This window comes from Leiobunum rupestre, chromosome 4 (assembly GCF_980474605.1).
Source record: "Leiobunum rupestre chromosome 4, qqLeiRupe1.1.hap1, whole genome shotgun sequence".
Taxonomy (NCBI): Eukaryota; Metazoa; Arthropoda; class Arachnida; order Opiliones; family Sclerosomatidae; genus Leiobunum; species Leiobunum rupestre.
The window spans coordinates 48626704-48641349 of NC_143387.1; the positions used below are offsets into that span (position 1 = coordinate 48626704).

Here is a 14646-nt window from a genome sequence, read left to right on the forward strand (position 1 = left end):
ATACACGTTTTAGTTAACGTTAAGTTGGTTTTAAGTTGGCTCAAGTGGTCAGAATATTTCAATAAACTAGTTAGAGGGGTAATAAGTTGTTATTAAGTTGATGGGAAAATACTTTTTCTTTAAGTTGGTAATAATAATAATAATAATAATAAAAATACTTTTATTGGGTTTCACCTTCAGGACATGCCTGATTTACAAGGAGCCCTGTAACATAAAGTATAAAATAGTTTCTATATTTAATTAAGAGTTAATTTAAATAGAAATCATTTGTCTTTTAAAATATGTAGACGCAAATGGTGTTTAAATTCACTTAGGGGTTTTAATTTCTTTATAACAGTTGGCAGATTATTCCAAGTATTTATTCCGCGGCATTTTGCACTCTTGTGTCGTAAGGAAGTCTGTAAGTCTTCAACAAAGAAGTTCAGGGCACTAGCTCTTGTTGATTTAGTGTGAATGTCTCTTGGCTTACTAAAGAATTCTGTTAAATAGGTAGGGCAGGCTGAATTGAAAATTTTATACATCATAACACAGAGGTTCAATATGTAGTGTTGATTGAGAGTCAACCAATTTAATTCTTGACGAGTATTTGTTGCTGAGGCAAACATATCCCTTTTAGCAACAAATCTTGAGCCATTATTGTGAGCAATTTGAAGTTTATTTAGGAGCATTAAGTTTGCAGAGTTGTAAAATATATCTCCATAGTTAAAGAGTGGTAGAATTAGTAGATTGATGATTTTTGTCTCCAGGCTTCTATATAAAGGTCTAAGAATCCCCAGCCGCTGGTTTGATTTTGAGATTAGAGTCTCTATATGTTCTCGCCATGTCAGTTCTTCGTCTATTATAATACCAAGGTATTTAAAACTTTTAACCCTTTTTATTGATGTATTCTTTAAAATTGAGCTAATTTCATTTGAAATTGGTTGTCTTTTTGGATGAAATAGCATGAACACTGTTTTATTTTCGTTCATAGTTAGTTTTTTGGATTTTAATATATCCTTTAAATTTATGGCTTCTTCACTCATTACGTCTAACAGCGCATTTACATTATAAGGTATGATTTAAACCATTTTAAGCTATTATGTGATAAATCATTTATTTGTAGCATTGAGAGCAAAAGACCATGGTCCACAGAATCAAATGCCTTACTTAGGTCTACGAACAGTATTCCAACAAATTGTCCACTATTTAACCGGGATATAATAGTTTCAAGAAGGTACATAATACCAGTAATGTTTGAATGACCCGCTCGAAAACCAGACTGTAAAGGATTTAAGATATTGTGTGTGTTTATGTATTCAGTTAACTGAGTACAAGATACGTATTAAAGTGGTTTCGACAAACATACAGGGATGGATATTTGACGATAATTCCCAACATCAGAGTGATCTCCTTTCTTATGAATTGGAACGACTCTTTGTTTGTTTCCACTGCGTTGGAAATTTATTACTTCTAAATGAGTTATTTATTATTCTGGTAAGAATTGGAGAAATTATTATGGCCAAGCCTTTAATTATTTTTGGAGGTAGTTGATCCGAACCAGTGGCTTTTTTAGCATTCATGTTTTTCACGATGTTAAACACATACTCAACAGTGACTTCCCTGAATGAAAATTTTTCATTGTTAGATTCGATAAACAAATCAGTGTCAGGGACAGAATAATTTGCCATATTTCCCAAGTTAGACGAGTCATTTGTAAAAGCTTCACTAAAGATGTCTGCTATTGTGTCTTGAGCTGTATAATCATGATCATTTACTCTCACAACTGAAATTGTTTGGGAATTCTTTTTTAGGAAAGGTTTCAAGACTTTCCAGACGTTTGAGGTGCCGTCATTTTTTAAGTTTATGTTTTTCTCAAAATAAGTTTTCTTTTGCGTATAAATCATTGAGGTTACTTGGTTTCTATAGTGTTTATAAAGTTGTCTATAATTCAAATGTGGATAATTTCTACTCTTCTGCAAGTTCAGATCACGCAGGTGCATAAAATATTTAATTTCAGCTGATAGCCATGGGGGATTCTTAGTACAGATCCTCTTAGTTACAAGTGGAGCATATTTAGTTAAAGTGTTGGTATTTCCAAATACCAACTTAAAGTATTTCCTAGACCACTTATTTTTTGGTAAGGGTTGGTATGACTCAGTATAGGGTCATTCCACGTGAAATCGACAAGCGTTGTTGCTAGATAGTCATGGATTTCTCCCAAAAATTTTTCCTTGGTTTATTTACCCTAAATATGAAGCCTCCTGGAGTTTAGCGGGCTAATTTCAAAAATTTGAAAAGTTATGATTTTTTGAAATTTCTTGCATTTTGTCTAGAGTTTCGTTACTTAATAAACATTTTTTTCAGTAACATTACATGATTCGTAAAGCTCCTCAAAATATGGAAATTGGTACTCTTAGGTAAAAAGACCTACAGATTCCGAATCTGGCGTCCAATTTACTCTATGGGCTCTAGTTTTTGATATAAGAGCTGTTTGGGGGGTAGTGCAAAACATCGTTTTTACAAAGGGGTCCATCTCAGAATTCAATAAAAAATTCAAATAAGCACCTCCTTGCAGAAAGAAAGGTCGATCTTAAATTTGGTGTTCGCGATTAAATTATTTTCATCAAAACGAATTTTTTTTGAAATTGGCCATTTTTAGCATCTTTCACAAGACTTCAGTGCGTGAGCTTAGGCGGGGTGGCACTTAATATTTAAAGATCCCCTCCAAAATTTCCAAAAATTTCGACAACTTTTATTTTTAGTAGGGATTGCAATCCAGCAGGGTTTTCAATCCAACTGGATTTTTGCTGGACCGACATCAATCCAGCTGGATCCAACGCGGATCCAGCAATTTATATATTTTTCAAAAAACAAGAATTTTTAAAAAAATGCACGCCAAAATATACCTCTCCTCGGAAGTTTTCCGTGGATAACTAACAGGAGTTTTTTTGAAAGGCGATACTAGCGTCAAATGGTGGTCGTACTGTACTAAATAACGTGACAAATTTAAACTTCTCCTGTTATTCCTCCATGGTATGTCTACGATATTATTTATTTGCAATTAGTAGACGTGGCAGTCATTGGCTCAGCTGTAAAAGATCGGTTTTGCCCTGATGAACCTTTTACAAAGTTCATGAAACTGCCAATGCGGTGAATACATTTTGTTAACAGACACTCCAAAAAATTGTAAAATCCCTCCTAGGGAACTCTCTTATGGTAAAGTCTTGTTAGAAGGAGGAGTTATATAATATTAGTCTTGAAGTATTTTAAAGGATTAAATCGATCACGTTTGTATAATTTGTAACGCACGTGGGTTGGGGGTATCTAACTACACAGTTAAGGAGATTCTTGTTGACATCTTGGAAGAATAAGGCAGACAATTACAAATAAACCAGACTGTATTGTAAATACTGGCAACTAGCTACATTTATTAAATATTAAACCACATACATTAATATAATAGCCTTTTTTTACTTTTCTGGAAGTACAATCTTAAGAAACAAATGGTATTGATGGTCTTGTCTCACGCAGGGCAGTAGCGCACATAGCAAAGCGGCAACGTCCACGTTTGTGCCATTCGCGTCACGCGAATCGCGATTCACGTGCCAATTATTTAAAAGTTAATTACTTGCGAATCCGCATCGCTGGATCCCGCACCAGACCGAAAAATGTGCTGGATCCAGCTGGATTGCTGGATGAGGGATCCAGCAATTGCAATCCCTAATTTTTAGGTTTCAAAGAACTTAATTTTTAATTTTCTATTATTTTTTATGAAATATTTTTGAGATGAAATGTTTAAAATGATAAAAATAAACAACAGATAGTTTTAAATTAAAATCATTATTTTTTAAATAGTGTCTTGGCCTTTAATAAACACTCAATTGAAAAGCAGTAATGCCTTCCCCTTGGCGATTTTGGACAATTAACAGGGCAAAGTATTTCGCTATGCAATCGGACATCGATTTACAAGGAGAAAAAATTAAAAGCAGACTTGAAAAGGCCAGAACCGTCCAAGGAACACGAAACCATCATTCTTTTATCCCAATTAGCAAATCTGAATTAAAAATATCTCGCCTCTCGGGCCATAGTTTTTGACCAAATGCTATATTTTGGGGTTGTTGGGGAGACAAATGACAAATATCGAGAATGACTAATAAGTTTCATTCACCCTCACGGTATCTTAACTTTTTATAACTGGCCCAATCGAAAAGATGAGCACTGGATTCCAGAGTGTGAAATAATTTGCCCTGTTAATCGTCCAAAATCACCAAGGGGAAAGCATTACTACTTTTCAAATGAGTTGTCTATTAATGGCCAAGACACTATTTAAAAAAAGTAAAGTAGGATTTTAATTTTAAATTATCTGTTGGTTTTTTATATTATTTTAAATATTTCATCTCAAAAATATTTCATAAAAAATAATAGAAAATTAAAAATTAAGTTCTTTGAAACCTAAAAATAAAAAGTTGTTGAAATTTCTGGTAATTTAGGAGGGGATCTTTAAATATTAAGTGCCACCCCGCCTAAGCTCACGCACTGAAGTTTTGCGAAAGATGCTAAAAATGGCCAATTTAATAAAAAATCGTTTTGGTAGAAATAGTTTTGTCGCTAACACCAAATTTGACAGAGACCTTTCAATACGTAAGAAGGTGCTTATTTGAAAATTTCGTTGAATTTGGGTGTGGAGTATTTCGTTAAATAAATGATAAGTGCCACCCCTCTATCCAGCTCGTACACCGCAGAAAAATGGCCAATTTCAAAAAATTTGTTTGGATGAAAATAATTTAATCGCCAACACCAAATTTAAGAGGGACCTTTCTTTGTGCAAGGAGGTGCTCATTTGAAATTTTTATTGAATTCTGAGATGGACCCCTTTGTAAAAACGATGTTTTGTGCTACCCCGCCAAACAGCTCTTATATCACAAACTAGAGCCCATAGAGTAAATTGGACGCCAGATTCGGAATCTGTAGGTCTTTTTACCTAAGAGTACCAATTTCCATATTTTGAGGAGCTTTACGAATCATGTTACTGAAAAAAATGTAACGAAACTCTAGACAAAATGCATGAAATTTCAAAAAATCATAACTTTTCAAATTTTTCAAATTAGCCCGCTAAACTCCAGGAGGCTTCATATTTAGGGTAAATAAACCAAGGAAAAAATTTTGGGAGAAATCCATCACTATTGAGCAACAACGCTTGTCGATTTCACGTCGAATGACCCTATAGAATGAAACTAAATTAGAGATTTATAAAATATTTGTTATAGTAAAAAGATAAGATTGAAGTAACAAAATCAATGTTTTGCAAACCACAACACACATACACATGTTATTTCCCACCTGAGAGAAAGTCACAACAAAGGCATCCACTATTAGTGAAGCTACTACTACCATATCACAATTTGAACTTTTACAAGTCTACAAGTGTGAGATTCTATAGCCCCTGCCAAGTATTGTGATCTTGTTTATACGATTAAGAACAAAAGATTAAGCATAAAATACAAAGTTTATTGAGTTATTCATTGCTGATCTAGGTACAACTGAGTAATTTAGACTCATCACCATCGAATAGAATTTGATAACAACATAACATCCAAAATATTCTTTAAACATCTGATACTTGATAATGTAAATAAACCCAAATCATAATGAAATAAAATTGAATTGAATTAAATGTAAACATTTTATTCTTCTACATTTAACCTATTAAACATTATCTAATATTAAGAATATTACACATGCTGGTAGGACAGTTCTCCAAAAAATGTCTATATACATAAACCAAGTAACGTTTTCAATTGAAGAAAGGCAAGAATGGTTTTTTGCAAAAGCAAAATTTACACTATTTACTAGTTATGAAACAATGAGATTCAACAGATTTTGAGCTATCTTTGTTGAATAAATTAAACATCAACTAAGATAATTATGTTTGATAAATTTGATTTTTACTATTTAGTTACTGATGTAACTATTTTTGTTGAAAGGTGGAAGTTATATCATTCAAGTTTTTATGGCGTTTCTAACACGAAAGACCAAACATATCATGCCAGATATATTTTACGGAACCGCTGATATTTTTCTTACCCTGTACACTATTGGATGTAAACTAAAAACAGACGTACTTACAGCAGTTTTTGCCTTTGAAACATACAAATCCAAATCTGTATTTGAAACAGCCATTTAATGGTGAAATCTGCAAAGCACTTCACAATTACTCTAAGAAACATTTCTATAAATAGTGAGAGCACATGGTAATAAATTGTTCGAAAATATCATACAGCTTTGAAAATTGATAGACATGTATCTTAAACTATACTTTTAAAAACTGCAGTTATTCTAGTTATTCATATTTTATTTGTGATTTAACCACTTGTTATTGAGATGGCGTAAGTAATTGATTTTACAGCCATTTTAAATGTCTTTCTAATATCAAAGATAATTTAAACTCGTACCCTAGATTCAAAATCACTCTCTCGCGCGTTGCCGATAGTGTTTACCCACTTCCCGCCGGAACTCATAAAAAATTCGCTCCATGGTTTGCGGCTTACCGCAACCACAGCCAACCGCAACCACAGCCAACTTCAATCATGCGTTACCGCGCTATATAGCGCGTGATCGAAGTTGGCCGTGCTGCAACCGATGGAGCCCGATTTTTCTGAGGTCACGTGCCAGAAAAGGGTAAACGCTTCGTAACAAAATCGTCAATGTGAAAGCTCTCAGTATTCGAATCTAGGATACGAGTTTAAATTATCTTTGCTAATATACACCATATCTCAGGAACACCTGTTTATAAATGGTTTTAACTAGGGTGGTAAATGTGATAAAGTTATGACTTTAATTTAATATTCTTATAGATAATAATCAAATAGCTAACATTTAATGAAGATTCTTTACATAATAAATAATAATAACAATCCAAATAAATTTATTTGAACTTTTAATCATTTGAAAAATTAGGCTGTAGCACTGTCCTTCACACGCACACATAATGGTGCATTTAAGGTTGGACTTGGCACATTTACAGGCTGTACAATTGTACGTTTTACAACTGCACCTTTAGTGTTCGTACGGGGGTCAAAATTAAGTCAGGGTGGGGTTAAGCTATCGCAAAAAAAAATAAGTCAGAGTTGGGGTCGGGGGTTTTCAGTAGTCGTGCCGGCCGTTAAACTATCCCCAAAAAAATGGTTTTTATTAGGTAAGGCCAACCTTGAAAAAATAATACTGGAATTTTTATAACAAATAATTTTGTGAAAGGTTTATAGTAAAAAAAATTACCAAATAAATAAGCTCCTTTCAAGTCCAACTCCAAAATAAAATAATTTTAAAAATTGAGGTCACAATTAGAAGTGGCTCTATATCCAATTTTAAGAATTACTATACTAAGTACAATAAAAAAAAATAAAACTCTACCACTTCTACCACCCGAGTTATAACCATTTATCCTTAATTATTACCTTGCGCTCCCAAAAAAATATTTTTTTGCAAAGAAAACCGCTTTGTCTGATCATATGTAACATAACTCATAAGTGTGCCTTTGTAAAATATTTAAATTGAAAAAATTTCAAAAAAACTTGTGTCACATTGAACATACAATTAGTAAATTGCTGGAATGAGCTTAAACCCCTAGCCCTAATACTTGGTGGCACCATCTAATCCGGTGGCTGCTATTAAAAAAAATTCCTCATTGAAAATTCTTGTTTCTTGTGATATTGAAAAGGTTACCATGGTAACAATCTAGTGATCACAGGCACAAGCTAAACTACAGATTGTCAAAGCCAGAAACGCTCAAAGCATTCTACACGTTTTCAAAATTTACTTCCCTTAATTTCGTTTACCATTTATTAAGTTGATAACAGTTTTCATCGCGAGTTTGTAATGATGTAATTTACATTATTTTCGGTAAAGAAAATTATTTTACATATGATATATATGACTAAAAAGACTTTTCCATAAAATTCTACACATTACTGTCAATAAATGGAATTTTAGTACTGAACACTGTTTGATCCATTTCTTCCACAGAGAACTGGCATCTTAGAATAAAGGACAAACTTAAAGGGAATATGAACTAAATCAATAAATCATCTGCTAAAATGCACAATGGCTTGTTTTGAAAGTAACAAAACGGCAATCACCCCTAGCTTAGGTTAAACATGGGGGCAGAACTGTGAAATTTGTTAATCCACCATAATATTGAATTTTCGTATTCCCTCTAAAGTGTATAACTGTAGAGATTTTTTGAATTTTTCTGTCTTGTCATTTATTTTTTTGTCTGGATTTATAACATTTAGGTTACGTTAAGTTTGCTTCTATATCATTTCAAATGGAATTTATTGTGTTGTGGTCTAATACCCATTATCTTTAATGACTATTATTAGGTACTATTTCATTTACCCTACAAGATGTTCTATATATTATAGGTTTGAGGTATTCCAGGTGGAGAATTAGTTAAAAAGTCTAAATAGGTGTTAATTACAGGGACATTGAATTTCCTAGCAAGCACACTAAAGCTTATTTCCATCCCTTTATCATGAAAAACAATCATATAGCAATTGTGAATTTTGTGAATGTGCAAAAGGGTAACAAGGAGCAGCCATATGTTTAAAAACAAGCGACACAACCTAACAGCATCATTTTATGTGATATCTTAGGATTTTTGGAAATAAACATTATTACTTTCTGGGCTAGCCAATCCCTTTAATTAATTAGTCCAACCATAGCTATATTAATAAACACAGTGCATAAATCCCAACTAATTTGATTTATCATTTTTCAAGAGTTTAAGTATAGAGTTATATTTTTAACACCGATTTAAAATACATATATAATCTCAAAAAATGTTGTTTATGGCATTCTTCCATGAGACTGACGATTTAATGCACACTTTAGTTAAATCATGAATCTATGTAATGGTTTAATGTAACTTCATATTATATTTTGATCACAAGTTCGCTATTAGAAAACGAAACGTGGTTCGGGAGATGACATGCCAGATGCTGTGGAACTCGCGACGTACGTGCGCAAGATTTAAAATAACACCTGGTAGTCTTAAAACAATTAATAGGCCTAGAATCAAATTGTAAAAAATACCTACATATACTCTTCAGAACTTAAAACAAAGCGTTTCATAAATAACGAAAAAGAGCGAGGGAATTACTGAAGCGTTTTAAAAACTGTGAACGTCACACACTTGTCAGCCGACTAGAAATTAGAAAAAAATGCAGACGACAGTTCTTCAGCGTTGCCAGGCGTACCATAATTATGCTGAAAACTATTCGTGAGTTCTGAACCGTTAAGAGAACGGCCTAGGACTGAGCTGTAACGTCACGCAAAAGTTCTGGATAGTTCAGAACTTTTGTACGAATAGTTGTGATTCGTACGATTTGACGTACGCAGCCCGATGTGCAGACGAATTTTAGAGATTTCAACCTTGAGTTCCGGCCAGTACTTGCTCTTGAGCAGGTACCATTTAGAACGGTTCAACAAAAGGTTCTTGTCTGCGAATAGTTTGCATTTGGGTAGTTCTAGAATTTTTTTTGCCGAATAGTGCGCATGGGGACTGGTTGAACGGTTCAGAACTCAGGAATAGTTTTCAGCCAAATCACGGTTGGAAAAAATAAAGGGTTTTTTTTTTATAAAAGCCCAAATAACCATAGAAATCGGATAACAAACTAGAACGCTTAATCGAATGGCTGACAAGGTACCGATTAGATTCTTGGCTAAAACGACAGTAACGCCATCTGCGCTGCCTAAAGAGCCGCGCTCGCGCGTAACTTGGTTTAAAAGTTTTCCCCCACCCCATTGAAATTAATGTAAAGTTGGCGATAATTAAACGTTAATTAACCTACCAAATGATATAAGAAATATTCCACTGACAATTTTTCCCGTTTATATGAACTTAAATGTAATATAAAATCGTCTTGAAAAATCGTTTATCGCTTTATAACATTCAAAAATAATATTTTTCCCGCACCATGTAGATATCCGAGCATCTGCTCGTCTAGGTAAAGTTTGTGTTGTCAACGCGGGTATTAGAAAGAAAAATGAGATTTTAGAAAGTAGGTTGTAATTCGGAACGATATTAATACTTTTCACGAATTTTGTCATCGGTGAATTATAAATATGAATTGAAATAAGTTTCAAGGTTTATTTAAAAGCCCGTTTCATAACTTTTCATCCATTGGTTCGTTCAGAATGTATCTTTAAAGTAGACGAAAATTTGAAGGCGGTGATTCCGGTGAATCTTTCCCAGTCTTAAGCCTCGGTTTAATCTACTGCGTATTTCGAAACGGAAAAACCCGATTACTTTCGTTAAATCTTGGTTAAATGATGGCGAACGCTCCTTGTAATAAGAAACAAATAACGAAATACGTTCTAAGCTTATTTAAAGGGACTTTCAAGAAAGACCTAGTCGATTTGAAATACGTCATTCGGTCGTAACTTTGGCTTCACAACGAACGGCGACCGAATGACGTATTTTAAATTGACTAGAGGGTCTCTTGAAAGTCCCTTTAACGCCAAAAATTCTACGTATTTCGTTATTTGTTTCGTGGCCAAAATGGCAGTGTCTATTCTCACGTCCCCCGTGAAAATAGTCATCAGGCTATTCTCACGGGGGGGGGGCGTGAAAATAGTCATCAGGCTTTTCTCACGGGTGGCGTAACATAATTAAATAATATTTGTTTGTATGGGGTACTTTAATCTATGTTATAATACATAATTACTTACCCCTTAATTCGAACATGACCGTTTGAAATTGAGCGATATTTTAAAAAGTATACTTCTAATACTTTGTTCTGATTGGTTGGCTCTGCTTGTCACTTGGGGACATGAAAATAGCCTAATGACTATTTTCACGCCCCCCGTGAGAATAGTCATTTTGCTATTTCCACGGGGGGCGTGAGAATAGCCACGGCCATTTTAAAAAGTATACTTCTAATACTTTGTTCTGATTGGTTGGCTCTGCTTGTCACGTGGGGACGTGAAAATAGCCTAATGACTATTTTCACGCCCCCCGTGAGAATAGTCATTTTGCTATTTCCACGGGGGGCGTGAGAATAGCCACGGCCAAATTTTAAACGTGGTTACATGAAGAGCCTTATATGCGTTTTAAGTCAACGAAGGCGCGAAGTTGTAAGACGCGTTTCAGGTACAACGTTAAAACCGCGATTACGACACAACGATTGCTCGTATGTAAAATGTTCATAGAACATTTTTTGTAGGAAATAGCTGGACTCTAATGTTCATACTTGGGTTTATAGCCCCACATACAATACTAACGTAGATATTCGTGATAAACCATTACTGTGCACTCGTTTTCCCCATAACCATTGCTCGTAAAACAACTATTTCTAACAGTAACCTGTGAAAAGATATGTTTTTGTTTGAGTAATTACTCCTTAAATATTTAATTACGGAATTTTGAACCATTCTTCATTTTTTATTTAAAAACTATCTTTCTATGATTTGAAAGAAACGCGTTTTCTAGTGCGTTCTTAGCGATTGGAAATTATGGTAAAAAGAAAACTATTTCTAACACTAACCTGTGAAAAGATATGTTTTCTTTTGAGTATGTACTCTTACACGATTTGATTACTTTAATTAAACATAAGTTACTTTAAAGATGTAAAAAAACCGCGTTAGCGTCGAGCTAAAGTCGGCCATTTAATTTTAGGTGAAATAGAGTGTTAGTTCACCAGTTTGGCACCGATGGCGTAACTTTCGTTGCCAGCCAAACGAAAAGCATGGGCCAAAGCATAGATTTAAGAAATGTATATAAAGGTCTAGATAAATTTCGGGGCGCCTAAGCCTAACATAAAATACGGAATTGACACCTAGCAGACACCGAGGAAGACACGTGACCAAGAGCGCGGGCTCTCTTAGCATTTTAGTACTAAGTGCTTGACCTTTCCGCAGGCCGTAGTCTTTAGACACCATCTGTTGGTGACTTTTAGTATCATTTTTAAGCAGGAGACAATGGCTCTCGCGACGATAGCACGAGCTTTCTTACCGATAGATAGCGCCTTTTAAGGATAGCCTGCAGAAATTACGCGTTTCTGCTAGCTGTCACCTCCGTATTCACTCCCTTTGAAATATTTTATCTAGACCTTTATATACGTTTTCTATATCTATGGGCCAAAGGCAGGGTTTTTTAAAAGTTCTAATTGGAACCTGCCACAAAATTTCAAAAATCGTTCTAGTTTGTTATCCGATTTCTATGGTCGTACCAAAATTTTAGCCGTGTACCATATGGTACGCTATTATGCAATAATTTCCTTAAGTTGTCGCATATTTTCAATAATTTTTACATAAATCGAATATTATGATTTTAATTCATGTTCAGCCCAATACAAACAAAATTGCCTGGAACTGTAGCTCACAACTAAAGTTACTAAACTCAGTTTGCGGAAGTTTGACAGTTCTGTTCTACTCAGCTCCAGCACGATAGCGCCTTCTCTTATTTTTTCCCCGGAACACATAACCACCGACTTCCGCCTTAATATCTCTAAATTGGGTGGTTTTGACTCATGTTTCATAAAGAAAATAATATTAAAAATTTAAATAACTACAAGTTCTTTGAATACGGCCTATAAGAGGAATTGCAATAATTTTTCCAAGAATTCAACAATTTTCGGTAAGGGGTGCAATAATTTTCAGTTTTTGACCTGGCAACGCTGCAGTTCTTCAACTTCTTAAGTTAGCTGAAAGCAACAGCGGTTCCAAATTTCATTGGCTGTGGATTACGTCCTCGATGATAAAATTAGCGAATAAGTAGATTAGTCCATTAGGAAAAGGGATAAAAAAGCTATTTGGGCATAGGTGGCATAGTTGGCATAGGTCGATTTTCTACCGTAAACACTGCTACTATAGCAAGTAAACCAAGAAGCGGAATCACTATTTATAAGGCATTGTTGTTTGGTATCAGGCATAGCTCTTTTTGTCGAGATTCGTAGGGATTGAATACATTTCACGCTTGACTTTACCTGGTGTGTAAGGCTTGGTGCTGTCCTCTACGTTGCGTTATAGATGACCCATAGCATTTTTTAGTATGGGGTTGGGGTAAGTGCGCGTCGCCGTCAGGCGACATTACTCGGCGAAGACTTCGATCCTCCTTCGGAATCGCGCGCTAAGTCCGGCGAATCCAACCCGCTACGTTTCTCGTGGGCCGATGTCGCGTCGGTCGATTTTAGGGAGCTATGCCAGAGAATACATATATTTCTTCTTCTTCTTTATTTACGCACCAAACCTGCCACTGGCTGCTTATAGGCACTCAAAAAATTTTGGTTACAGAGAATACAAACGTTTGAGATATATTAAAAAAACAAAAACAAAAAACAATATGAATACATTAAAACGTTAAGCACAGGAGGGGGTAAGATAGGAGCGTAGGGTACGGGCGAAGGAATGTTTTGAGGGTAGAGACACTAAGTCGTGAGGGAGGAAATTCCAAATGGAGAGGGTGCGGTGTGTAAAATGGCGCTGGCGGTATGAAGTGTTAACGCGAGGTAGGAATAGTTTTTTGTTGTGTCCGCGGGTGGACACTCGAAAAATTATCTTTCATGAAGGAAACTGGAGCCTGACACAATCGATAATAGTTCGGTTAGGTGACGCGAAGTCCAGTAGTGGAAGGATAAAGGTTTTGAAGAGAGTCTTGATCAGTTTCGGGGACTTGAAGTGAAAAGTCCTCCGGGTCATGCCAGTAAACATGTTTATCTTTTTGGCCACAATGCGGCAGTGATCGCTGAAGGACAGCTTCTCATCAATGTGAACCCCAAGATCTCGGATGCAGCTCGTTGGTGGTATGACTTGGCCACCCAGATAATAAATGTGACGAGAGTTGTTTTTGCCAAGATGAAGAACGTTTGATTTGGCTGCATTCAACGAGAGGCCAGCCTCAGCTGCCCAGGCTTCTACCCTGAATAGGTCAGACTGGAGCTCCTATTACAACTTGAACCAGAAATTTATTTATGAGAATGAGCCTCCTAGATTTTGATACCATTCGGATAATAACATACGTTCTATCTTCGTTTCTAGTTTCTTGCCGGGTTAATATGCTAATGTTCCTAATGAGAGTGCCCCAAAAATTTAATAATCCTTGATGCAACGCTTGTGTGTACCTAACTGCTAACATTCTTGCGCGTGGTACAAGGCGTGATTTTCACTATCAGCGGGTATTTTCACTGCGTGATTTCAAACAATGGCGGAAACATGTGGGGGGTGCCCACCCCCCTTGACGCGGGTGGCCCAGCAAAAAGTGCGGTTCACGGCAAGGGGAGGGCGCTCCCCTCGCCATATGACTTGATGATTTGTCAAGATATCTTTTAGCGCCCACCCTTGAGTTTTTTCTGTATCCATTGGACCATCACTGATTTAAAATTTCTTAGCTGCAATATCCTCTACATTTAAAAGACTGAGTGGCAGCATGCCGATGGTTCAGAGAGCATCTCATTGATATCAGAGAACAAGGTTCGTAAAGAAAAGGCACTATATGATCAGAGAAGACTTTACAGAACATAACTCTGTAGTTTTGGTTATTGCCGCAATATTAGAGGCGTTCTACTAAGCACACTACGAAATAGCTATTAGACAGGTTCAGCCCCACCGCCAGAAAACATGTAGGGTCATAGGGGTAGTTGTAGGATTGTAGACGTAGGTTTGTGTGTACAG

At 35.6% G+C, this 14646-nt stretch overlaps 1 protein-coding gene across 1 annotated transcript in view; it reads right to left on the reverse strand.

Annotated features, from left to right (window-relative positions):
- ArgRS (arginine--tRNA ligase-like protein) overlaps window positions 1-9217 on the reverse strand; it is a 33514-nt gene extending 24297 nt beyond the window's left edge. Inside the window, exons 1-2 of the mRNA XM_090172829.1 lie at window positions 9080-9217; window positions 6106-6172 (exon numbers count right to left, since the gene is read on the reverse strand). Coding sequence (XP_090028955.1) covers window positions 6106-6159 — 54 coding nt within the window. The 5' untranslated portion in view covers window positions 6160-6172; window positions 9080-9217. The remainder of the gene's footprint in view (window positions 1-6105; window positions 6173-9079) is intronic.
- Window positions 9218-14646: the final 5429 nt, after the last annotated feature.